The 26,201-nt window shown below is 41.8% G+C and overlaps 1 protein-coding gene across 1 annotated transcript; it reads left to right on the top strand.

The window, feature by feature from the left end:
- Positions 1-1,691: 1,691 nt before the first annotated feature.
- LOC128017616 (coiled-coil domain-containing protein 81-like) lies at positions 1,692-17,309 on the top strand. The gene is made up of 14 exons (XM_052603065.1): positions 1,692-1,761; positions 1,879-1,940; positions 2,099-2,252; positions 2,436-2,689; positions 2,766-2,940; positions 3,323-3,404; positions 4,240-4,348; positions 4,445-4,591; positions 4,757-4,864; positions 4,957-5,126; positions 5,219-5,297; positions 16,444-16,664; positions 16,863-16,988; positions 17,134-17,309. Exons 1-14 carry the CDS (start codon positions 1,692-1,694, stop codon positions 17,270-17,272), a joined length of 1,896 nt encoding a protein of 631 aa, XP_052459025.1. The 3' UTR covers positions 17,273-17,309.
- The last annotated feature ends 8,892 nt before the right edge of the window (positions 17,310-26,201 follow it).

Consider the following 26,201-nt stretch of genomic DNA (forward strand, 5'->3'; position numbering starts at 1 on the left):
CTGGATGTGAATCCCACAAATCTCCATCAAATGCAAGATGCTATCCTATCAATATGGGCCAAAATCTCTAAAGAATGCTTTCAGCACCTTGTTGAATCAATGCCACGTATAATTAAGGCAGTTCTGAATACGAAAGGGGGTCAAACACAGTGTTAGTATGGTGTTCCTAATAATACTTTAGGTGAGTGTATTTTCCCTGTAAAGCTTTTTTAGCAGTATTGGTGATAGCCAATTGTATCCAAAGACAAGTCCTCTAATTTCAATGGAACCTGTTCACAAATATCCCTCATGTGGTATGGTGAACTGACGTCTTCACAGAGTCTCATATCTCATATACTGTGTAGATATGATGGCTTCTTGCTTGCCCTCCCCACCTGCATGTGTTGAGTGTTGTAAAATTACCATACTCAGAAAGAGTTGAGACATGTAAAATACGTGTTAGGGAACGAATCCTCTTTGGAGGCACTTCAGCTGTGTTACAATGTTTAATTTTCCCCTCGGTAAGTATGTATGAAGTATTGAGCCTGAAAAAAAAAAAAAAAAAAAACTTTAGCTAGTAGCTACCAACTAAGCTACTATAGTAAAAACTGTTGAAAAATCACTTTAAGTTATGACTACAAAGGTATATTTTAATTATAGTTTCCAATACTTACTGAAATTTTTCCAAAAGAGAGAGCAGTGGGAGATGGCGATCTGCTGGTATGAACCGACGACCATCAACTGCCAAATGCAAAGCCCCAAAATTCAAAAACTTACAGTTTATGCTCAGTCAACTTTTTGGACCTTTTTGGATTTTTTTTTTCTGTAGTTATTTATTTATTAAAATTTAAGTTAATTTGCTTTGTTTTGTTAACTTAAAAATTAAAACTATTTTAAATATCTTCAGGTTCAGGATAGGTGAAGTAAAAGGTTAAAATAAATCCTATTTCAGACTGCCAAGTATAATAAAAACACTGTCAAATGAACTTTTTTTTGCTCTTTTTGACCACAGATGGTCAAGATGTTATAAAACATGACAAATAACAATTTGGTGCAACGGGTTGAAATAAGCATTTTGGACATTATTTCAGCTTGATACCCAATTTAATCTTAAAATAGACACTTGAATGATAAAGAAATAACAGGTTGTGGAAAAAAAAATCACCATATGCGCTTGAAAAAATAGTTGATCCTCTACACATCTTTGGCCATTTTTTGCTATTTTTGTCCAGAAATAATGTCAATATGTTGTCAAATGTCAAAAATAACCATTCCATTAAATTGTATGAATATTAAATATTATGAATAGTAGTAAAAACAACAATAAACTAAGCATAATGTCATAATGTCTAAAACATACATTTTTTTAAATCGTTTATATTTCAGTGACAACTAATATTTTCTGAGTTGCTTTAACGCGAAACAGGAAACTCACAAATATTCATGTATGCTCTGTTCAGCGTCACCGAAAATCTCAGAAACCGAATATTTCGGAACACCGGAAGATTAGGGCCACTTTTTTTGTCCCAGTCGAGTCAGCCCCTGGACATAGTAAGTAACGCCGTTGGTAGGCGCATCTATAGCAACAGATTTGCATACACGAACACGAGCACAAAGCGTTCTTTACTTTTATTAGCAGTAGCACCAGTTGTTCTACACTACACTTGTTCTATACTGAGTGGTGTACGCTATTGTATCCTGCTTCTGTCATGATGGCTCAAATAGCAATTTCTGAATATGAACGCAATCATCTGTCGACTCTCTCGAGACTTTCTGACGATGGTAAGTTCTAACTAATCATCACTACTGGATTAACAGTAATTAATGTATACAATATAAACACACGTCTGTATGGAGCGAGAGTGTCACATTTCACTCGTTTTGCCTGTTTTCTCACAGATATCGATCATATTTGGTCGCTTGTGTCCTGTTTTATTGAGAAACAGATGCTCATGCGAAAGGTACGAACGAACCATGCTCTTACTCTCGGGTTTATGAGTGAATGAGATTCTTAGGTTCGTCTATTTTCTAATCTAATATCCTCATTGTTTTTATGTTTGTGAATTGAAAGGTTGTCATTGCGCATTCCTGTTGACATTCTATAATTCGTGTGTTTTAGGGGGTTTATATCTTCGGTTTAGGGACTTTCACGTTCTGCCAGGAGAAACTGAACCTCGGGAACAAACATATTCTCATACAGAGACCCATTTTCATCCTGTCAGAGAAACTCTCTCAGTATTATGGATTTAAACAGATCAAACAACAGGTTACAGGTCAGAACAAACAACCAAACAATAATTGCTGTTCATATGCATTTAGCCTACAATAAATTAAGCTCATATACTATAATAGCATAGAATTTGGGCATTGTTTTTCACTATCCTACTAACTCTTTTGATTGAAATGTGCCCAAATGTTTGGCATGTAGTGTAGATGTAATGAAACTGTCTCGTTAGATGCGCCGGTGGTGCCGCTCAACTTCTCAGCTCTGAGCGTGGAGAGCCCTCATAAGCGAGACGTTCTGGAGGGATGCGTGCGTGAAACTGTTCAACTGCTGGTCCGTGCCGCATCAACACGACAGTCTGTCTTTCATACTTTTCCTGGTATCGGAGTTCTTACATTCCGGGAAAGCCGAGTAAATGTGCTGTTCTACCGTGATTTTATCTCAACCTTAGAGAGCACTGGGAAACTTCCATCCGCTTTAACCAACGTGAGTCACAGTGACTGAGACTTGATAATGTCTTAACTTTATGAAATCAGTTTAACTATTCTGTGTTGATTTGCAGAGACCGGAAACAAGTAATTCTAGTGTATCAGAGAGACTCTTCAATAAGCTGCCACGACCTGCAACCATTAGTGGCATCAGACTTCCCAGAATATCTGCAGGAGAACCACTGAGAAAAGAGCCATGGACTGAGCTTTCAGGTTCCCATCAGACTGATGATGATGATGATGGACTGGGTTTGTAAAAAGGAGATATGGGGTTATGATTTCAGTTTAAATAAATTCATTATAACCAAACTAATGGACTTTTGTAAAGAACTGCTATAACAGGGCCAGCACAAAGGGGAGTTATTTGTGAGCCTTGCCTCTAAAGGGAGTTGCTGTAAACCCCCACCCTCCTCAACGCTCATATGAAAGTTAATTCATAAGATGGCAGATTGCATGCTATCCCCTAAAAATATAGATGAAATAAATATAAAACACCCCCAACGCCCTCTACCCCCCAGATATAGGTGCCCTGGCTCTGTATCTGTATCCCCTCTGTGACCTGGCTCTGTAGCCGGGGCTCTGCTATAACAACTGTATTACACTCACTCTTGTTTAATTATATCTGCAACAGAGAATCAGCAGCAAGCAGACAGAGTGACTGTGATTGACCTCACAGATGGGTTGGAGGACAAACGTTTGTCAAACACTGACAGGTAGATTTCAACAGAAGACTAAGAGAGAGAGAGTATTCAGCTGGCTAAACATTATAAATATAATCATTATAATATTTTCCAATGACTTAAAACTACATTTAAACCGAAAAAACATTCACAGAAACTGTCCAGTCTTTGTTAAAATTCCTCCTGGGTGGGAAAACTAGTTACAAATCTCCTGGGTTATACGGCTCTTTCCTCATAGGGTGGTTTGTTTTCATTCAGAGTTGCCTAACAGCATCATGACTGATGAAAGAAAAGGCGCTCAGATATATCATATGACAAACCCTAGCAAAGACGCTCAGAATAGAGGCTTTATGTTACCGTGTCATTCATGCCCACAAGCTCTGGAGGAGAAAGTTGTCATTGGGTGTAATGTAAGACTAGCTTTTCTAACTGAAATGTGTGCTTTTACCAGTGTAACTGCTTTAGTGAAACTCACTGAGGATGGAGACTGTCAGCAATGTTTCATCTCTCAGTAGACAAGCATTAAACATTCACACGCCTCTCATAGTGTTATATCACAACGTGTGACTGAAGGAATTGAGCTTCAGATTTGGATTTAAGAATTTGTTTGGCCTAGTGGTCTTATGGTAAAAAATTTAATGATAATAATCAAATATATTATTAAGAATAAATGTATTACTAAGTCACTAAAACAGCTGTGTTAGGTACTTGTATCACCCAACAGACAGACTGAATGGATTTTTTTAAAGTATCTTCCTTTTGGTTCATGCTTTTTCAACAGTTTCTGTTTGTATTTGTTTTTAAATAAAGAATACAGGAGTGTTAGATTATCAAGAGAAATCTGACACTTTCTCTGTTATAAACATAGAGATGTCGAGGTCTCATTGCCACTAGGTGGCGCAATCAACATCACAACAGTAAAGAGAAGTGCCACAGATGTGAATATGATGTTTTGTGACCACAGACGTGCCGGACAGGTGAACCTTCTTCACATCCATTCTTTGCATTTGTCTCTTTTAGCTCTTGAAATCAAGTTTGGTCTTACTGAAACATGGATCTTTTGTGTTTTACAGGAGTTGTGTTATGTCTGCATGCAGAGAGCACAGAGAAATGTTCCTTTATACCAGTCTGATGAGAGGAGAAAAGCAGAGCAGGAACAAGAACGAGTTTTAATGCTTTATGAACATCAGAAAGATCAACAGTATTTCCAGAAAGTTGAGGTGCCTAAACTAACACAATCATTTCCTAAAGGACTCCTTTCAATAGGAATCACATTATACTTACATAAAACTTATACTTATCCTGACAGAAAAAATTGTGAGCACAGCACATTTGAGAGTTAGCATGACAGATGCAGTGATCAGGTGTGTTTCCATCACTGACAGATGGACAAACAAAAGAAGTGGGAAGACAGCCAGAAGGTAGCAGCGTTTAATCTGGCTGTTGCAGAAGCTCAGAGAAACAAAAAGGCTGCCGCAACTAGCCAATCACACGTGAGTGTAAACATGCCACCCAGGATGTCAGCTGGATCTGTGTGTTTTATTGTTTTTTTGTTTATTGGTTATGTGATGTGTGGGCTTTTTAGGGCTCAAACATGTTTGCGGGTCGACCCTGTACTCCAGACCGTCTGTCGCAGCAGAGACACTGCTTGCAGGAGCTGATGCAAGAGGCTGCCAGACGCAGACAGATGCAGTCGCAGATGCAACAGGAACAACAGCGACTAAACAAATTGCATCTGCTGCATCTTACTGAAGAGTGAGTGCATTCGCTTCCTGTGTATCATCATCTCAGCACTGTATAAATGTGTGATGTAAGTATGATGTGATTTTATGTGATGTTTGCATCAGGATTGCATTAAAACAGTCCCAGCAGCTTCATGAGAAACACGAGATGGCCAAGAAGTACCGAAAGGCACTTGAAACACAAGTGAGTGACTTAATTTTGTTAAGTTTGTGCAGGAGATCAAGATAAAACTGCTTAATATATGTGCTGAATTTGCTGAAACAGAACAATTTGGACTGCTCTATGTCTAAACTAGTGCTGTCAAAATTAGCGCGTTAACGCATTCGATTAATTTGAAATATTTAACGCGTTAAAAAAAAATAACGCAATTAACGCGGTTGCAGTTTTTTTTATTTCCAGTTGTGGCCTATGTGTGTTCAACGTGCAAAGAAATATGGATAAGACCAAGGAAGGACTTTTAGACGGAAAGTTTCAGTATAAAACTCTGCCGGATTACTCTTCAGTCTGCCACAAGAAACATTAGGCTACTCTTCATTCAGTCTGCCACAAGAAACAGCAGCGTTAAAATCGTGAACTCAAATGTCATTGTTTAAAAAAAAAAAAACAATGACTGTAACAGTGCGTAAATCAGACCTTTCTGTAACGCTAACGTTAATAAGCTTAAACGAAAATAAGGAAATAATTGTGTAGCGGAGTATTTTTTGTACACAGTGCCGCGAACTGTCAATCACTCCTGTGCGCGTGCATCACTGTCCTCCTCGCAGCTGCAGCAACTTGCGCTCTCTCTCTTCATCAAGCTTTAAAACAAAAAGGGGACAAAAAGATCATATTGTCTTTGTGCATAGGCTATAGATTAATTAGATAAATTAATATCTAAATTTGTGCCTTGCCGTCTACGGTATTTTTTAGAACTTAGAAAAAAGATGCTGCAGCCAATGAACAGCCAGCGGGGCCTGGCTGCAGGACGACTCAACCTCCGCAGACAGTTTTTAATGTTTATCAGACAATAAATACTCAAGATTTTGCTTTAGTATAACTCACAACGAGTTTCACACACCTTCTCCGGCCACGTTGAGTTGTTGACACTAACAGTGGGAAAAGTAACACATGCGCTATTCACTTGTATAACTTAAGGGTGAATGGGTAATGTAGTTTCTGCTCTGGGTGGGATGAATTAGGAAGCTTGCATTGTGAAGGGCGCTCTGAAAATCGGCAGTGCAGGTAAAAGATTAAAACCTTTATTAAAACAGATGTCCAAATGAGCGTACCGGTACGCTAAAAGCACGTTCTGGGCGCACGGAGAGGTGGCGGTACGCTCAAGAGCTATATTTGGAAGTGACGGTACTGAGTACTGGTGCGTACCGGCCCACTTAAAGCACTGGCAATGACTATACTTTGGAATTTTTTTGCAGTCCACTTAGAATTCAACATGGAAATCATTTTTGTTTTTTATTGGCATTGATTGTTTTGAAATTCAAATGGTACTTACATGCCTGTGTTTTTATTTCTGTAATAAATATGGCTTTCAAGCCAACAGTTAATTTGGAGGATATTGATGGTTTATTGCAGGTATGTTGTTTACATGAGAAAATCTGTGTTACAAGTTAAACAAAAATTCCAATAAACAATCATATTTTGAATTTAAATAGTTTCTTTGTCTTGAGTTTACATTAATTATTTACATTTTACATTTACATATCCAAAAAGTTCCAGTCTTTTAATTGCGATTAATCGCGATTAATTTTAAAAAATTGTGCGATTAATTAGTTAATTTTTTTTAATCGATTGACAGCACTAGTCTAAACATAAAAATGGTGAAAGAAATAGTGATAACTAGCATGAACACTGACAGCTGAGTGCATCATTCGCTCCTTAAACATTTGTTCATTTAGCAAACTTATGAGTGAGAAAAATTTCAAGCCATTTTCTCATTTCAAGGTGGCGCGGTTAGATGCAGCGGCTACTCTGGTTTCCAAAAACTGTGATTTTTTGTCTTTTAGTCTCATTTCCTCATCTTCGTACAGTCTGACCTTATCACAAAACCATCAGATAAACACTTGCAAATACATCTATGATCAACAGAGCCTTTTGGTAATCGGTAGTGTGTACAAACAACAGCTTTCACTGAAGACTAATGAGAAGCTAAGAGGCCTCTTGCCTGCTGCTGAAGCCGAACCCCGAGACAGCGGCCTTGCCTACTAATGCTGCCCGCACAATATGGCGACACCGGTGGTGTGAGAGGGAACAGAAGCGCGGCAAGCATGGAGGCACATGAGCTAGACTAAGGGCTAACCCCACTAGACCAGCGATTCCATCACTCATGCTCTCAAATTTTCTAAACTGAAACAGCTAAACGACAGCTTCCCAGACTCTGCTATGCAGCTACATGGACTTGCCTGCTATCGAGCGGGCAAAGACAAAGAACTGTCTGGTAAGGCTCGCGAGGGTGGTTTATGTGTGTACGTCAACAAAGAGTGGTGTAATAATGCTGTGGTAGTGTCAAAACACTGTTCATAGCTGGTGGAGTTTATGTTTGTGAAGTGTCCACTGTTCTATCTGCCGCCGGGGGTTCACAGCCATTGTTATTGTCACAGTTTACACCCGCCCCCCATGCTAAACGCAAAGGACTCACTTTGCGAGGTGTATAACACCATAAGTGAACAACAAACAAGAAACCCTGATGGCTTTTTCAGAATAGCAGGTGACTTCAACCACACATACTTAAAGACAGTTTTGCCAAAGTTCTACCAACATGTGGACTTTGCAACAAGGGGAAAAAACACACTGGATCTTGTTTATACAACAGAAAAGAGCACGTACAAGGCTGTACCCCGACCCCACCTCGGGTACTTGGATCGCATCTCTGTTATGCTTGTTCAAACATATAAACCACTTCTGAAACTCATCAAACTGGTTCAACAAACGTATCACAGATGATGCTAACTCAACATTAAAGGACTGTTTTCAGTGCACAGACTGGAACATGTTTAATTTGGCAGCAACCGACAACAACCTCACACAGACATGCAGGAATACACTGAAACTGTGAGTGCCTATATCACAAAGTGCACTGATGTTGGTTGTGACAGTCACCAAGACCATCAGCACATGTGCAAACCAAAAGCTATGGATGACAAAAGAGGTTAGTGGGCCGCTAAAGACCAAATATGAAGCATTCAGATCAGGAGATAAAGTAGCCAATCTATCCTGTGGCATCAAAAATGCAAAACGGTCAAATGCTCAAAAAATCAACTATCATTTCACAGAGAGCAGAGACACACTGAGCTTGTGGCAAGCCCTTCCCCAGACTGTAGGACCTTGGTTTCCAAATGAAATACAAAACTTGCTCTGATCTGAAAAAAGGACTTTGGACTACTGGTTAACAGTCCAGTTCTTCTTCTCCTTAGCCCAGGTAAGATGCCTCTGACTTTGTCTGAGGTTCTGGAGTGGCTTAACAAGAGGAATACGATAACTGTAGCCAATTCCTTGACACATCTGTATGCCTTGACCCCAGCCTCAGTCCATCCCTTGTGAAGTTCACTCAAATTATTCAATCAATTTTGCTTGACAGTCCTCATAAAGCTGGGGTTCTCACGGTTGGTTGTGCATCTTTTTCTTCCACACTTTTTCCATCCACTCAACTTTTTGTTAACATGCTTGGATACAGCACTCTGTGAACAGCCAGCTTCTTTGGCAGTTAATGTTTGTGGCTTACCCACCTTGTGAATAGGGATGTCCCGATCTGATCCACGACATCAGTATTGTTCAGATACTATCCCAGAATGCTAGATTGGAGATCGGAGAAAAAAATATGATCCAATACCTATGACATCTATCCAACACAAACCATGGGAAAATCTAGCTTAAACCATCACCTAAATGCTTGAATATTAGCATTTCCCTTGCTGCGACATCCAGTTAAGCATGCAGCCTGTCACGTGATAACAGTAGTATTTTAACCTTAAAGAAGAAAAAAGTCCAATGGTCAAATGCAAAATTTGCAACGCAGATGTTTCGAGGGGTGGCAGTGCTGTTCAGTGGCGTGCACAAGGGGCTTGAGCCCCTGGCCCTTTGAGGTCTGATGCTAAAGTGCTCTTGTGGTCCAATCTGTGATTTCTTCCGAGGAACAGGGGGTGCGATATTGCATTTGAAAAAGTGTTGTTGTGTTATGCTGCAGTTCACATTCTTGTGATGAAACAGAGGGGTCCAGAGACGAAAAGCAGGTACAGTCTTTTTAATGAGCAAAATAGGAAACACCACAAGGCTGATAAATAGAACTAAATAGTTAGGGTAACCCAGTAGTGAGTCGTTGCTTGCTTCTTTCCAAAACAGTAACTGAAGGTATCAGCCCCATATCCGGGCAGCTCTAGAACAGAGAGATCTGGACAACTGGCGAGATGAGGAGCCCTCTGCTACTCTCAATGGAGGCCACTGGGTACAGCATAGAAGAGGCAAAACAGCAGCAAAAACTGAGGCTCGACATGCAAAGACAGGACAGGTTAAGACAAGACGGTAAATAACTTCTAAGAAGTCACAGTTACAATCTGCTACGTGCATCAAGGCCAAACAATACCCGACAACACAGACATGAAAGAGAGAGCTAGATATAGCGAGGGCAAAAGAGGTAAATAGAGAACAGGTGTGATGATCTATCAGCATTCGGTTCACTCTGTCATCTTATCACAGACAGAAATTTCCTTCCGACGAAGAGATTTATACCGGGGATTTTTCAGATCTGCCGCATTTTTGCCAGATCCATGATCACTCCTATCCCGCCTAACATGACTGCTGAGCACCAACAAGCGTCATCGCGTCAGCTGCTCTTCTCGCCATGCCACACGTTGTGACCAATGGACCGTGCAAAGCCCCGAGCTCGCCTCACATCATCCCGTCTAAGACCAGGCTCTCTTCGAGTGCTGGATTGAAGCAGCAGCAGGCATTCAACCAGCCTGGGCCGGACCCCAGTTCTCACCACAGCAAGCCTCTCTCGCTTCGCGTTTCAGTTTGAGGCTGCCTCCACTAGCGGCAAAGACTGTGCATTGTAGTGATATGTCGTTCGTGAACGAATCTTTCTTTTTGAACGAATCTTTTAAGTGAACGAATCGTTCTCATTCACATACTCACTGAAGTTCCTCCCTCCACAGCGGCGCAATGCTGTTAGCAGTGCATGCGCAGCTCGGTGAACCGGGTAGCTCCGTGAACTGCTTCATCCTGTCAAAGAGTTACTCAACCTCGAGCCAATAGCCTTAGAGTATGACATGTCACATAGCGTGTGATTTGTTGAACAAATACGCCCTTCACTGAGTGAGTTTCATATGAGTCTTCGTGAACGAAATGACTGAACCAGTGTCATTAGTGAACGAATTGAATAAACTGACACTTGTCGTTCATGGATAAAATGACTGAACTGATACCCATGTCGTTCGCGAACGAGTTGATTGATTTAGTACATCTCATTTGTGAATGAAATGACTAAACTGGTACACATGGCGTACGTGAACGAGTTGAATGAATGGATGCATGTCTTTCGTGAATGAAAATAAACGGGTACATAGCTTATCTCATTTGTAAACAAAAATTAATGAGAGTAAACCGGGTCAATTTGGCCATTTAGCATGTCAATCTTGCAAAATGCAAATACGCTTGTTTTCATATTTAGCATACAAAACATAACTGCACATTTAATCCCCGATTTATGAATGTGAATATATAGGCTAATATATGTACTGTCTGACCAAACAATTAAAAACTATTTATGCGAGAAAACCTTGTGTTTTTTTTCATCTGAACAACTTAAATAAAATGTATATATTGAATGTGATTATGCACACATTGTAATAAAGCCAAATCAGTTTTTGTAACAAGTGAATATGTTCATTGACTTAAGACATAACACATATGACACTTTTTCACAAGTGTGAGTAAATTTTCTGTTGTCTTTTTAGGACTGTAATATGAAAAGCATGCTAAGTAAATATCTTTAGAAACCGCTTGAATTTGAATAACACAATTGACGTTACTGCTAAAGACATGTCTATTGATACAATGTTTTACAGAACTAAACATGCTTCATTGTTTTCAATTCCTCTATTTCCATAGTCCATACTACAACAGGAAAACAGCATCCCAAATTTATCCGCTCTGGAGGCAGTTTAAAAAGGCCTGAAGGCCAAAACGATAGGAAAAGATGTTTTTCCAACCGGAACGTATTAATGCGGACAAGGCTTGAGCAATTGTCAAATCAGGCAACCAATTGCTAAGCTGGCAACACAGTAGGCTACCCAGACATTTTTAGCTTGCCTCATCAAATGTTACTAACCTTTCTACTTTGCCGCAGCCAACAACTACAGCAGCCGAAGCAAGCACGAAGCTACTTTTACTTGCAACTCTGGCCTGCACATCCCATTAATTCCATCCTGTTACTAACCCCCTTTTTCTTTTCAGTGTCCTCCAGCTCACGTAGCATACATTAGCATAAGGCTGCCTCTGCTAGCAGTGCAGGCTACACAGGTTCTTCAAGACATCACACATCCAAGCCCCTTCACACGACCCACATCAAATGTGAGGCCGCCTCCATTCGTAAACACGCCCACAACTCTTCCGCTCCCTCATGCTACTCACCATTTTTCTTTTCAGTGGCCTCCAGCTCCAGATTTTCTCAGAAGGCAAAGGGCACCAAGACCTATTTGTGGTCAGACCGATTATATATCAAAGAAGTTCAACGCCAGCTCATTCACTCAAACTCGTTATCTGCCATAGTTAACTCTCCTAACATCCCCATATCTATCTATAACGGCCCATCCTCACTCCAGCCATCCCAGCAGTGCCCGCCCCCGCAGGAGCCTTTTTTCCATATTTCCTCTCTGCTGCAGAAGTGTCTGCTCCCGCAGGAGCCTTTCCTGTATCTCCTCACCGCCACAGCAGCATCTGCTCCTGCAGGAAACCCCTCTGTATCTCCCCACCGCCGCAGCAGTGTCCGCTCCCGCAGGAGCCTCAAAAAAAAAAAAAAATCTCTGATTCATCTATACTTGATAGCAAAACTAGCGCTTACTTCATTAAGTAAAGTAAGATAAACCAAGAAAGTAAAAGCCACCACATGTCAAATTGTTTATGTTCATTCTCCTATTCAACCTCATCAGGCTCGCTTTTCTTATGTCCAACTCCGGAACGTTCAATCTAAATTCGCGCTCGACCCTCTCTTCGTCAACGACTTTTGGTAAAAAAAAACAAAAAAAAAAAAACACGTACAACTGATCCTTGCTTATTCAGGCCTACCCGCAGAAAATTTCACAGGCACTCATTTTGCATCAGGGCAGCAACTTCAGCAGCTCAAAAAGGGCCTCTCACAAAATTAGATAGAGGCCCTCAGTTGTTGGTCATCAGACATTTTTAAAAATTACATCAGGTATGATCAACTCCACTTCAATAAAGGCAGCACATGTAGCCCTGATCGGTAAAAAATTTCAGCGTTTTAAATCATGTTGTTTACTTCATTAATTGGAGGCTCTCCTTCCCAATACAGTCAGCTATCGCTTCTTTGGTCAAAGTAAGGGCCCTCCAGCCGTTGTTACAAATCTCCTCACCTATTCAGCATCGGACAGGGCTCTCCCTTCCGGTGCAGCAGGGCAGTGGCTCCCTTCGGTCACAGTATGATCCTTTCGTCTGTCATTGAGGTGCGCTGCTTGCTCAGTGGCGGACAGGGTTCTCCCTCCTGTTGCAGCAAAGCCACAGGCCTTCATTGTGACAGCCCTCCATCCGATGCATCAAATCACGCCTCGTATCCAGTCTCAAGGGGGAGTCTCCCTTCCGGTGCAGCAGAGTGCAGCTCCCTTTGGACGCAATGAGAGTCACTTCATCAGTCGCGTTTTCTTGCTTACTCCGCATTGGACGGGGCTCCCCTCCTGGTGCAGCAGACCCATCGACTCCCTTCGGTCGCAGGGTCATTCTTCAGTCTGTCGTTCTGAGTATGATGCATACTCGGCAGTGGACGGAGGATCTCCCTCCCGGTGCAGCAGAGCCGTTGGCTCCCTTCGGTCACAGTGGGAGCCCTCCATCCGATGCATCAAACACGTCTCATATTCAGTCAAAAGGGGGACTCTCCCTTCCGGTGCAGCAGAGCCGCAGCTCCCTTCGGACACCGCGAGAGTCCCTCCATCAGTCACATTTTACTGCTTATTCAGGATCGGACAGGGCTCTCCCTTCCAGTGCAGCAGGGACGTGGCTCCCTTCGGTCGCTGTGAGAGCCCTTCATCAGAAGCTTCAAATCATTCCTTCCAGTGCAGCAGAGTTGCAGCTCCCTTCGGACACAGCAAGAGTCCCTCCACCAGTCGTGTTCCATTTTGCGTCAATCAGGGCTCTCCCCTCCGGTGCAGCAGGGCCGTGGCTCCCTTCGGTCGCAGTGTGATCCCTCCTGTCATTTTGAGTCATGCTGCATGCTCTACAGCAGACAGGGTTCCAACTCCCGATGTAGCAGAGTCACGGGCTCCCTTCGGATGCTGTGAGAGCCCTCCGAGGCTTAAAACCATGCCTCTTATCAACTCGCAATGGGGGACTCCCCCTTCCGGTGCAGCAGAGCCGCAGCTCCCTTCGGACACCGCGAGAGTCCCTCCATCAGTCACATTTTACTGCTTATTCAGGATCGGACAGGGCTCTCCCTTCCAGTGCAGCAGGGACGTGGCTCCCTTCGGTCGCTGTGAGAGCCCTTCATCAGAAGCTTCAAATCATTCCTTCCAGTGCAGCAGAGTTGCAGCTCCCTTCGGACACAGCAAGAGTCCCTCCACCAGTCGTGTTCCATTTTGCGTCAATCAGGGCTCTCCCCTCCGGTGCAGCAGGGCCGTGGCTCCCTTCGGTCGCAGTGTGATCCCTCCTGTCATTTTGAGTCATGCTGCATGCTCTACAGCAGACAGGGTTCCAACTCCCGATGTAGCAGAGTCACGGGCTCCCTTCGGATGCTGTGAGAGCCCTCCGAGGCTTAAAACCATGCCTCTTATCAACTCGCAATGGGGGACTCCCCCTTCCGGTGCAGCAGAGCCGCAGCTCCCTTCAGATGCAGCGGGAGTCCCTCCATCATTCGTGTCTCTTTGCATTCTCAGCATCGGACTAGGGCTCCTCTTCCGGTGTAGCAGACCCATGACTCCCTTCGGTCATAGGGTGAACTCCCTTCATCTGAGTTATGTCGTATGCTCAATGTTGGATAGTCTTCTCCCTCCCGGTGGAGTAGAGCCACTGGCTCCCTTCGGTTGCATTAGGAGTCCTTCATCTGACACGCCAAACCCTGCTTCAATGCTCATTGCCTATTCAGCATCTGATGGGGCTCTCCCTTCCGGTGCAGCAGACCCACGGTTCCCTTTGGTCGCAGTGTGAATCCCCCATCTGAGTTATGTCGCATGATCAATGGCAGCCAGGGATCTCCTTCCCAATGGTACAGCCGCTGGCTCCCTTCGGTCACAGTGAAAGTTTAAACTTCTTCTGGGGAGTTCTTTGGGTTCGGGCCCTCCCCCAGGACAGCGCGCCAAAATATGCTTACTATTCGCTTTCAGATTAGATGTAAGGGTGAACTCGTGAATTATAAAAAATGCATTTCACAGTGAAGACAGTAGACAAGCGATGCACACGTCTCCCGCCATTCCCGTATCCGCATGCATGCTCGCTCTCACCTCATGTTTGCGGCTGATGGCCTACTGCAAATGATCATAACTGATGGAGAACTTTGCCCGGGGAAAGACAACAGTAGTCCGGCGCCGAGATAAGGAAAAGAAAAAAGCACAAGATGAGGCCAGTTTATCACTTTTAGGTACTTTTATAATCCTGTTTATCTTTTTTGGATTTTGATAACATTAAGTTAATAAAGTGTTTTAATATCGGTGATAATATCACTGCCACATCTGCCTTAATATTCTATTACAGTTTCAATGTTCCATTTAATAAATTGTATTCAAATATCCAATTAATCTGTCACAATTAATATGAGGTAGATTGCCTGGGGGAAGACACTGTTCTTGTGCCTGGTTGTCCTGGTATTTGCGGCTCTGAAGTGCCGGCCAGATGTCAAAAAGGGGATAACTTGGATGTGAGGGATCCAGAAAGATTTTCTGAGCCCTTTCCCTCACTCTTGATGTATACAGTTCTTAAAGGGTGGGCAGGGGAGCACCAATAATCCTTTTAGCAGTCCGAACCATTCTCTTTAGTCTTCCCATGTCTGATTTTGTAGCTGAACAAAACCAGACAGTTATCGAAGAGCACAAGACAGACTCAGTGACTTCTGAGTAGAACTGTTTCAGCAGCTCCTGTTTCAGGTTTAACTTCCTCAGTTAGCGAAGGATGTACAGCCTTTGTTGGGCCTTTTTAACAGTTGAGTCAATGTGATTGCCCTACTTCAGGTCCTGAGAGATGGTGGTTCCCAGGAATCTGAATGATATCACTGCCATCACAGTTCTGTCTATGATGGTGAGTGGGGGGGGGGGGGGTGCCGGGGGGTTTCTCCTGAAGTCCACTATCATCTCCACTGTTATGAGCATGTTCAGCTCCAACCTCTTGTCTGTAAGCAGATTCATCACCGTCCTGGATGAGACAGCTGACTGTAGTGTCATCTGAAAACTTCAGGAGCTTGACAGAGGAGCCGTTGTGCAATCGTTGGTGTACAGGGAGAAGAGCAGTCGGTAGAGAACACATCCCTGAGGGGCACCAGTGTTGGTGGAGCGCTGTTTGACACAAATTTCCCCAAGGCTCACTAACTTTTTCCTATCTGTCAGAAAGCTGGTGATCCACTGACAGATAGAGCTAGAAAACAGAGAGCTGGGTTAGTTTGGTCAGGAGGACTTGTGGGAGGATGGTGTTGAAAGCTGAACTAAAGTACAAAAACAGGATCTTGTCCAGATTTTGCAGGATAAAGTGCAGTCCCATGTTAACTGCATCATCCAATGACCTGTTTGCGCGTTAAGCAAACTGCAGGGGGTCAAGTGATGTCCTTCAGATAAGCCAGAACCGGTTTAACGTTCAACTGGATCAACTAAACGCTGGATTTTCAAAAGTATATGAAATATTTAGAGGTTGTGGCATATAATCTTTAAAATACGGCAAAGAGTTTTACACACCGGTAAATGTGACGATGAACGAAACGAACTGTGATTGGTTGTTTGACATGTCAGTCAAACAGCCTCATTGGGGGGCCTTGGCCAGTGAAAGAGACTAAAGAGTTGGCTCTATCACTTCCCACCTATAGCTGGTGTGTGTCACTGGTGCCGTTTTACATTTGTGTTTCATTCTCATTTTGATATGAATGGTAATATATCTCCTGAACTTTTTGTTTTTCTGTTTGTGTCTGATTTAGATGGAATGTCGCTGGTCAGATATCTCTCAGTGTTTTGACACGCAGCCTGTGTTTGGGCTGATGGACTCCAATCCAGCAACTTTAGCAGAGCAGAGACAGAGAGCACAGAATATCGCTCAAGAACTTATCAATACAGCCAACAGCAGGAGGAGGGAAATGCTGAAAAAACGCTTGAATGAGCAGAAGAGTGGAAGAGAAATACTGCAAAGAGACCACAAAGAGTGAGTAAAGATATCCAATAATGACATCACATCTCCAAAAAAACAAGCACATAAAAAGCATTAATCCTGAGAGAAGAATTAGTTCTTGTCATTTAAGCAAATGCATGTGTCTCAAAATTGCACCATAGTCTGTTTGTTTGATGAATTCGATTGAAAATGGTTAAAGTCTCTTTCGTCGTTGTAACCATATGTTTGCAGAATGTTAAAAGAGCGAATCCATCATGATGAGAAGCTGCGATTCCTGCGGGCCACATGTGAAGAGAACTGGCAGCGCAGCGCTGACCTCAAACACCTACGAGACCAGGAGGAACTGAACGTCAGGAGGTACGAGAAACAAAATGATAGTTGATTAAATGTATAGTTGGAACAATGATGTGAAGATTGTCTTCAAGAATGTAATGAGCAATCAACACACAAAGCCAGAGTCATTTGTAGCAGGTGTCTGTAAATGTGATAATGTGTCCTCCAGGTTTGGTGGTCAAACTCTGACAGACCAACTTGGAAAATATGAGCGATGCAGCCAATGCAAATGCAACACTGCCAACTGTGGTAAGACCAACATCTTCAGAGACATGAATTATGTTGCTGGATCTCGATTAATGCTGTAAATCTTGGATTTCAACCAAGATAATAAAAGATAATAAAGATGAGCAAAATAACTTGACCAGTGTATCTTTTTTATATGAATTATGTGAGCTTTACATTTATCTTTTCAACAAATAACATCAATGAAGATAAAGAATTTGACAAACGTGCAAATGCCATTTTGTGCTTATCTGAAATTTTTTGAGCAGAACTTTAGGGGGTCATATGATGTTGCTAAAAATAACTTAATTTTTTATTATTTGGTGTAATGCAATGTTTATGCAGTTTAGGGTTGAAAAAACACATTATTTCCACATACTGGACATCACTGTTTCTCCTCTATGCCCCGCCTTTCTTTTTTACAAGGTTCATTGGTCTGGAAAGCAAGGTGTGCTCTGACTGGCCAAATATCCTGGGCGTTGTGATTGGCCAAATGCCTCAAGCGTGTGACAGAAATGTTACGCCCCTCACCATATTGTTATGGCCCGTCCAGGTCAGGACACTGGCGCACAGGACAAAAACAATAAAAGCCATTACAAGCGAGGAATTTGTTGCATCCAGTGGGTGTCACAGTGTCTGGTCTGTTGACGTCTCACAAGGTAGTCGCTGACCCAGCGCCACAGCACAAGATGGCCACCGGCCCAGCGCCACTGCAAAAGATGGCCACCGGTCCTGTGCCACTGCACAAGATGGCAGCCACAGGTGACCGTCCAGAGTTAAGTCAGGTCCCCACTGACCAGGTCTCCGTGGTCCCCCCAGAGTCGAGTCAGGTCCCCGTGGTCCCCCCAGAGTCGAGTCAGGTCCCCGTGGTCCCTCCAGCAGGGCTTAAAGTATTCCGGCACTGTGCCGGATCCCCTGTGTGTGGTCGTGAGGAAAAAAAAAAATATAATCATTTTTGAGAGCCTGTGTATGTGGCTTAATATTTTCAAGCGAATTTATTTCACCCACCAATCATATGAGATGAACGTAGCTTTAACTAACGTTACAAGCCTATCAGAAGCAGAGTGTCCTTGCAACACAGTACACAGTACGTAAATGTCACGTTAGCGTTGTCGGAGGGAAAAAAATGGAGCGCAAGATTATGAAGCTTGGGGATGATCTCCTAGACTCCTAGCAATAGATAAAGGACTCAAAAATAAATGGCGCTGGGCGTGGATTGAAGAAAGTAGAGAACCCGTAACCTGTGTTTTTCCAACCTTAAACCTGTGAAAGTGCATTGGAACTGCACAGACTTCCCACCCGTAAACTCATACTAGATCGATGTACTCCGAGTTCTGACGTCACACAGCACGCAAAACAACAATGACAGCCCCTACGGATAATAAATCAACGTGCGAGTTACATCATACAGTGTTTTTTTTTTCTTTTTTTTTGGATGGTTATATTTAGGGTTGGGTATCGAAACCTGGTGCCAATATGGCACCGATACCTATGGAACCATTATGCACTGAACTGAATCAGAATGCAGATTTCGGTGCCTCATTTCGGTGTCACTTAATGCCTGAGCAATCGATTGAAATATTTGTCCTGGTTTCATATGAAAACGGCGTCATTCATCTCCTCACTGTCTTTCAGCGCGCTCTTCAATCTGCAGACCACGTCGGCACTGAAACAGAAAGGACACAAGGTGTGTGTTTATCGATATATTAAGGTTAAGATTATTTTATCTCTATCTGTACAGTTCTTTTTCATGAATACGGTTTACAAACTGAGAGAGATTGAGAGAGCAATCGGTTTCCCATCTACTGTAAAGTTTTCACTGCTTTCCCGTCCCATTTTTAATGGTGAAATGATGCATCCCGTATCAAATCAATACGTGACATGATTTGTCCCGTATTTTACAAAGGCCAATACATATTTTAATAAACTAAAAGTATTCTGCACTGTTTATAATACTTATAGCAATTATAATGAAATCAGTTACATAAGTATTATAGTCTAGATCGAAATTGGGGTCCACGCGCATCCCCAGGCTTTTTTTATGCCACCTGATTTTTTAAAATCCTTAAAGTGTCTATTTTCATAATCTGCAAAGTGCCAAGCTGAAATAATGTCCAAAAGGGTTCTTTTTTAACCCTTTGCTGCACCCGACTGGAACCCGAAAAATCAAAAAATTATATAGAAAGTGGCATAACATTAGAAGTAAACAACATACAGAGACAAATGAACAAATTTTCCCATACAATTCTGACCCCAGAAATTTAATGGAATGGTTATTTTTGACATTTGACAACATATTGACCTTATTTCTGGACAAAAATGGCCAAAGATGTGTAGAGGATCAACTATTTTTTCGTTTTCTCAAGCGCATTGGGTGAATTTTTTTTTTTTTTTTTTCACAGCCTGTTATTTCTTTATCATTCAAGTGTCTATTTTAAGGTTAAATTGGGTACCAAGCTGAAATAATGTCCAAAATGTTTAATTTTTAACCCTTTGCACCAAACTGAAAAATCTAAATATGATTTAAAGGTGCCATCTGTAATGTTTGGCAAAAAAAAATCAAGTCATACTCCACATTCCATAACAGATGGGGGCAGTATGCCTCAATAAGGTGAATTGGTCTACTCTAGAGTGACAAACGAGAAACGGCATAGTCTCTGTGCTCTGCCCCTACTTTCACAACAACACTACAGCCATAGCCGAAGCCTAACTGTGCGTTCACACCGCCGGCGTCTAGAGCGTCAAAAATCGCTCTTGCTGCTCTGCTCACGACGCTGCAGAAAGATTTGTGAGCGCTCAGAAGCTCTAATGTAGATTGAATGCTTATTTTGTATTTAAAGTGGCCGCAAAGCAAACAAGCTTGTTGATCTCGTGCAGACTAACCACAAGGAGTTATAACCTCATTAAATATTGTTGTGGACGAAATATTAGGATCCTTTACTTAAAATGAACAATCTCAGACACCTTGGTCCACGTATCACTTTTAATTAATTTTTTTATGTCCCTATAGGCAAACAGAGACACATCATAGATTAATACAAATGCTAAACAGCAATAATCAACCTGTCCTTTATTCCGCTTGAGAACTAATGTGCCAACTCTCAAGCATTCACCGTGAGACACACGCAATTGACTCTTTTCACACGCTTTCACGCCACACATCAATTTTTTCACGCACAGAAAAACCACGAAGCAAAGAGGACACGGAGACCAACAGACTAGACAGAGCAGGTTAGTTATGATACATAGGGCTGTGCAAAAAATCGAATGCGATTTTCATGCACCTCTCATCAGTAAAGACGCTCCTGTAATTAGAAGTATATCTCCAGCATGTGCATTCAGATCAGGGTTGCCAGGTTTTCACAACAAACCCTGCCCAGTTGCTTCTTAAAACTAGTCCAAAACTAGCCCAATCGCGTTTCCGGGAGGTTCCCCGATAAAAATTGCTTCCCGGGGTTAAAATATACATTTTTGGGAAGGGTTTCCCTGGTAAAATTAGCAGCTAATTTTAGGGGCTAAATATCACATTATTGGTATTGGGATTGCTTCAAACCGCGGACATGAAAAACAACCGCAGACTTGGCAACACTGGTTCAGGTGGAGCGGCAGTAACTGCACAGAGCCTTAGTCTACCGACAACTAACACAAAATCGCTTTCAAAATCGACAAAGAGTCACCTGCGATTTTAACATCAATGTTGTGTAGATTGTCAGTGAATTACGGCTCTGTGTAGTAAATGCCAACCAGTGTTGCCAAGTCTGTGGTGGTTGTTTTTCATGTCCGCTGGTCACAGCGACCCCAATACAAATAACGTGATATTTAGCCCCTAAAATGCGAATTATACCAAGGCAACCCTGCTAAAAAAAACTATATTTTAACCCCGAGAAGCAATGTTTTATCGGGGAACCTTCTGGAAGTGACATTGGGCTAGTTTTGAGAAGCAACTGGGAAGGATTTGTTGTGAAAATCTGGCAATCCTGATCTGAACACACGTGCTGGAGATATACTCCTAATTACAGGAGCGTCTTTACTGATGAGATGTACATGAGTAAAGACATGCACAGCCCTATATAATAAAATGGGTAACGTTAAGTTATAGCTAGCTAATTATCAAAAGCAGCTACGGTTAGCCATCGCTAACATTAGCACGTTTATCGAACAGCCTTCGATACATTTCTATGTTATAACTTCCCGAAAACAAATACACAAACATATAAAACAAACTTCTTCAAAAATCTAACTTGCAAGTTCTGAGTCGAACCTCATTTCTTTCAGGTCCATCAGTTGTCTCCAGCGATTAAAAGCAGTGCCGATGTTTACTCTGGTATTCTTATCGGATTTGATTTGTGATTCCGAGCGCGGTTGTTTCCCTGTAGCGGGTGTTGGTCTCTTGCCAAGGGCTTCAGCTATCCTTCCGCTCTCTTCTCTGAACTGGAAGTAGTGGGCTGTACTTTCCACACGATTGACATCAGGTCCAGGTACGCCCTGCGAGTTATTCGTGTATTGCAGGTTGGCTGGTGGTTATGTCGCCCGCATACCGCCTCCCACGGCCGAAACTGGTATTACAACACCTGCCGGGCCGGGGCTAGTAACATTTTTTTAATGACATCATCACCCTTATTTCTTCTCATTCTTTTGATGCGTGTAGGTCATGTTATGGATATTTTTACCTCAATTTCTGCATATGGCACCTTTAAAGTGACATAACTTTTGATGTAAACAACTCACAGAGACAATTGGACACATTTTTCAATACAATTCTGACCCCAGAAATTGTTATTTGTCATGTTTTATAACATCTTTATCATCTGTGGTCAAAAATAGAGCAAAAAAAGTTCATTTGACAGCGTTTTTATTATACTTAGCAGCCTAAAATAGGGTTTATTTGAACCTTTTACTTAACCTATCCTGAACCTGAAGATATTTAAAATAGTTTTACTTTTGAAGTAAACAAAACAAAGCAAATTAACTTAAATTTAAAAAAAAAAAAAAAAAAAGAACTACAGAAAAAATCCAAAAAGGTCCAAAAAGTTGACTGAGCATAAACTGCAAGTTTTTGAATTTTGGGGTTTTGCAGTTGGCAGTTGGTGGTCATCGGTTCATACCTGCAGATCACCATCTCCCACTGCTCTCTCTTTTGGAAAAATTTCAGTAAGTATTTGAAACTATAATTAAGATATACCTTTGTAGTCATAACTTAAAGTGATTTTTCACAGGCTTTCGGAAATCGAATCTGTATTCTTGACTAGCAGTGTTGGTAGCTTAGTTGATAGCTAGTAGCTAAAGTTGTTTTTGTTTTTTCAGGCTCAATACTTCATACATACTCACCGAGGGGAAAATTAAACATTGTAACACAGCTGAAGTGCCTCCAAAGAAGATTCTTTCCCTAACACGTATTTTACATGTCTCAACTCTTTCTGAGTATGGTAATTTTACAACACTCAACACATGCAGGTGGGGAGGGCAAGCAAGAAGCACAGTATATGAGATATGAGACTCTGTAAAGTCGTCAGTTCACCATACCACATGAGGGATATTTGTGAACAGGTTCCATTGAAATTAGAGGACTTGTCTTTGGATACAATTGGCTATCACCAATATTGCTATAAAAGCTTTACAGGGAAAATACACTCACCTAAAGGATTATTAGGAACACGATACTAACACTGTGTTTGACCCCCTTTCGCATTCAGAATTGCCTTAATTTAATGCGGCATTGATTCAACAAGGTGCTGAAAGCATTCTTTAGAGATGTTGGCCCATACTGATAGGATAGCATCTTGCATTTGATGGAGATTTGTGGGATGCACATCCAGGGCACGAAGCTCCCGTTCCACCACATTCCAAAGATTGGGTTGAGATTTGGTGACTGTGGGGGCCATTTTAGTACAGTGAACTCATTTACATGTTCAAGAAAACAATTTGAAATGATTTGAGCTTTGTGACATGGTGCATTGTCCTGCTGGAAGTAGCCATCGGAGGATGGGTACATGGTGGTCATAAAGGGATGGACATGGTCAGAAACAATGCTCAGGTAGGCCGTGGCATTTAAACGATGCCCAACTGGCACTAAGGGGCCTACATTTTGCCAAGAAAACATCCCCCACACCATTACACCACCAGCCAGCCAGCCCAGTGGTAACAAGGCATGATGGATCCATGTTCTCATTCTGTTTACGCCAAATTCTGACTCTACAATCTGAAAGTCTCAACAGAAATCGAGACTCATCATACCAGGCAACATTTTTCCAGTCTTCAACTGTCCAATTTTGGTGAGCTCATGCAAATTGTAGCCTCTTTTTCCTATTTGTAGTGGAGATGAGTGGTACCCGGTGGGGTCTTCTGCTGTTGTAGCCCATCCGCCTCAAGGTTGTGCGTGTTCTCCTCTGACCTCTAGCATCAACAAGGCATTTTCGACCACAGGACTGCCACATACTGGATGTTTTTCCCTTTTCACACCATTCTTTGTAAACCCTAGAAATGGTTGCCCGTGAAAATCCAAGTAACTGAGCAGATTGTGAAATACTCAGACCAGCACGTCTGGCACCAACAACCATGCCACGCTCAAAATTGCTTAAACTCAACTTTATAATGTGAGAATGGAGGGTGGGTGCTGCTTCTTGAAGTTGGTCAGCTGTTCCAAGTTTGTATGCACATCCAACTGCTTCATCTACAGTAATGCTGAGCTGTATATGAGGTTCAACTTAATACACTCATATTCTCCAAGGTGCAACAACATGAGTTCATGAGAGATGTCTTTGTCTCCCTGTAACAGTCTTGCCAATTTCTCACTGCAATATTCAGGATTAGGAAAACCTTGATTTTCCAATGTCTTCATGTACAAGTTACACATGAAAAATACTAAAAATAACTTTAAAGAGTTAAAAATAACTAAAAATAACTTTAAAGAGGTGTGTGAACTTGCAAGCACGATGTCAGACACTGTAATATGCTCTGGTCCCCTCCCTGCTTACCGTGGTGACGAGATGCACAGCAGATTGTCATCACTCAATGGCTGGATGTCTAAGTGGTGCCCACAGAATAACATAGGTTTCATAGACAATTGGACGAGCTTTTGGGGCAGACCTGACCTGTTTAAAAGAGATGGTCTTCATCCCTCCTGGGGTGGCGCCACTCTTCTGTCTAGAAATATGGCACATAGTCTTAGTGTTTATACTTGACTAACTGGGGCCCAGGTCAGGAAGCAGACAGACTGGCTAAACCGACCGTCTGCTAGCTGCCTCCCGTCACAGAGGTCAGTTAATTCTCAGCACATAGACACTCTTTCACCTAGATATCACACTATAGATACTGTGTCTGTTCCCCGAACTAGAAAATACAAAAAACGTCCAAACCAAGTTAAGGTTAACAATTTAATTGAGGTTCAACAAATAAAAAACAAATGCAATATGGATAAACAAATGATAAAGATTGGCTTATTGAATATCATATCCATTTCTACGAAAACACTTTTTGTAAATAATATGATAACTGATCATAATATAGATGTGCTCTGTTTGACAGAAACTTGGCTAAAACCTGATGATTACATTATTTTAAATGAGTCCACCCCCCAAGATTACTGTTATAAACATGAGCCGCGTCTAAAAGGCAAATGGGGAGGAGTTGCTTCAATTTATAACAACGTTTTCAGGATTCTCAGAGGGCAGGCTTCAAGTATAACTCGTTTGAAGTAATGGTGCTTCATATAACATTATCCAGAGAAACCAATGTTAATGATAAATCCCCTGTTATGTTTGTACTGGCTACTGTATACAGGCCACAAGGGCACCATACAGACTTTATTAAAGAGTTTGGTGATTTTACATCCGAGTTAGTTCTGGCTGCAGATAAAGTTTTAATAGTTGGTGATTTTAATATCCATGTCGATAATGAAAAAGATGCATTGGGATCAGCATTTATAGACATTCTGAACTCTATTGGTGTTAGACAACATGTTTCAGGACCTACTCATTGTCGAAATCATACTCTAGATTTAATACTGTCACATGGAATTGATGTTGATAGTGTTGAAATTATTCAGCCAAGCGATGATATCTCAGATCATTATTTAGTTCTGTGTAAACTTCATATAGCCAAAATTGTAAATTCTACTTCTTGTTACAAGTATCGAAGAACCATCACTTCTACCACAAAAGACTGCTTTTTAAGTTATCTTCCTGATGTATCCAGATTCCTTAGCATATCCAAAACCTCAGAACAACTTGATGATGTAACAGAAACTATGGACTCTCTCTTTTCTATCAGTTTAAATACAGTTGCTCCTTTACGCTTAAGGACGGTTAAGGAAAACAGTTTGACACCATGGTATAATGAGCATACTCGCACCCTAAAGAGAGCAGCCCGAAAAATGGAGCGCAGCTGGAGGAAAACAAAACTAGAGGTATTTCGTATTGCTTGGCGGGAAAGTATCATATCCTATAGAAAAGCATTAAAAACTGCTAGATCTGATTACTTTTCTTCTCTTTTTGAAGAAAACAAACATAACCCCAGGTATTTATTCAATACAGTGGCTAAATTAACGAAAAATAAAGCCTCAACAAGTGTTGACATTTCCCAACACCACAACAGTAATGACTTTATGAACTACTTTACTTCTAAAATCGATACTATTAGAGATAAAATTGCAACCATTCAGCCATCAGCTACAGTATCACATCAGACAGTGCACTATAGACCCCCTGAGGAACAGTTCCACTCATTCTCTACTATAGGAGAGGAAGAATTGTATAAACTTGTTAAATCATCTAAACCAACAACATGTATGTTAGACCCTATACCATCTAAGCTCCTAAAAGAGGTGCTTCCAGAAGTCATAGGTCCTCTTCTGACTATTATTAATTCCTCATTGTCATTAGGATATGTCCCCAAAACCTTCAAACTGGCATTATTTAGCCTCTCATAAAAAAACCACAACTTGACCCCAGAGAACTTGTTAATTATAGACCAATCTCGAATCTCCCTTTTCTGTCCAAGATACTAGAAAAGGTG

Source organism: Carassius gibelio, chromosome A1 (genome assembly GCF_023724105.1).
Source record: "Carassius gibelio isolate Cgi1373 ecotype wild population from Czech Republic chromosome A1, carGib1.2-hapl.c, whole genome shotgun sequence".
Classification (NCBI taxonomy): Eukaryota; Metazoa; Chordata; class Actinopteri; order Cypriniformes; family Cyprinidae; genus Carassius; species Carassius gibelio.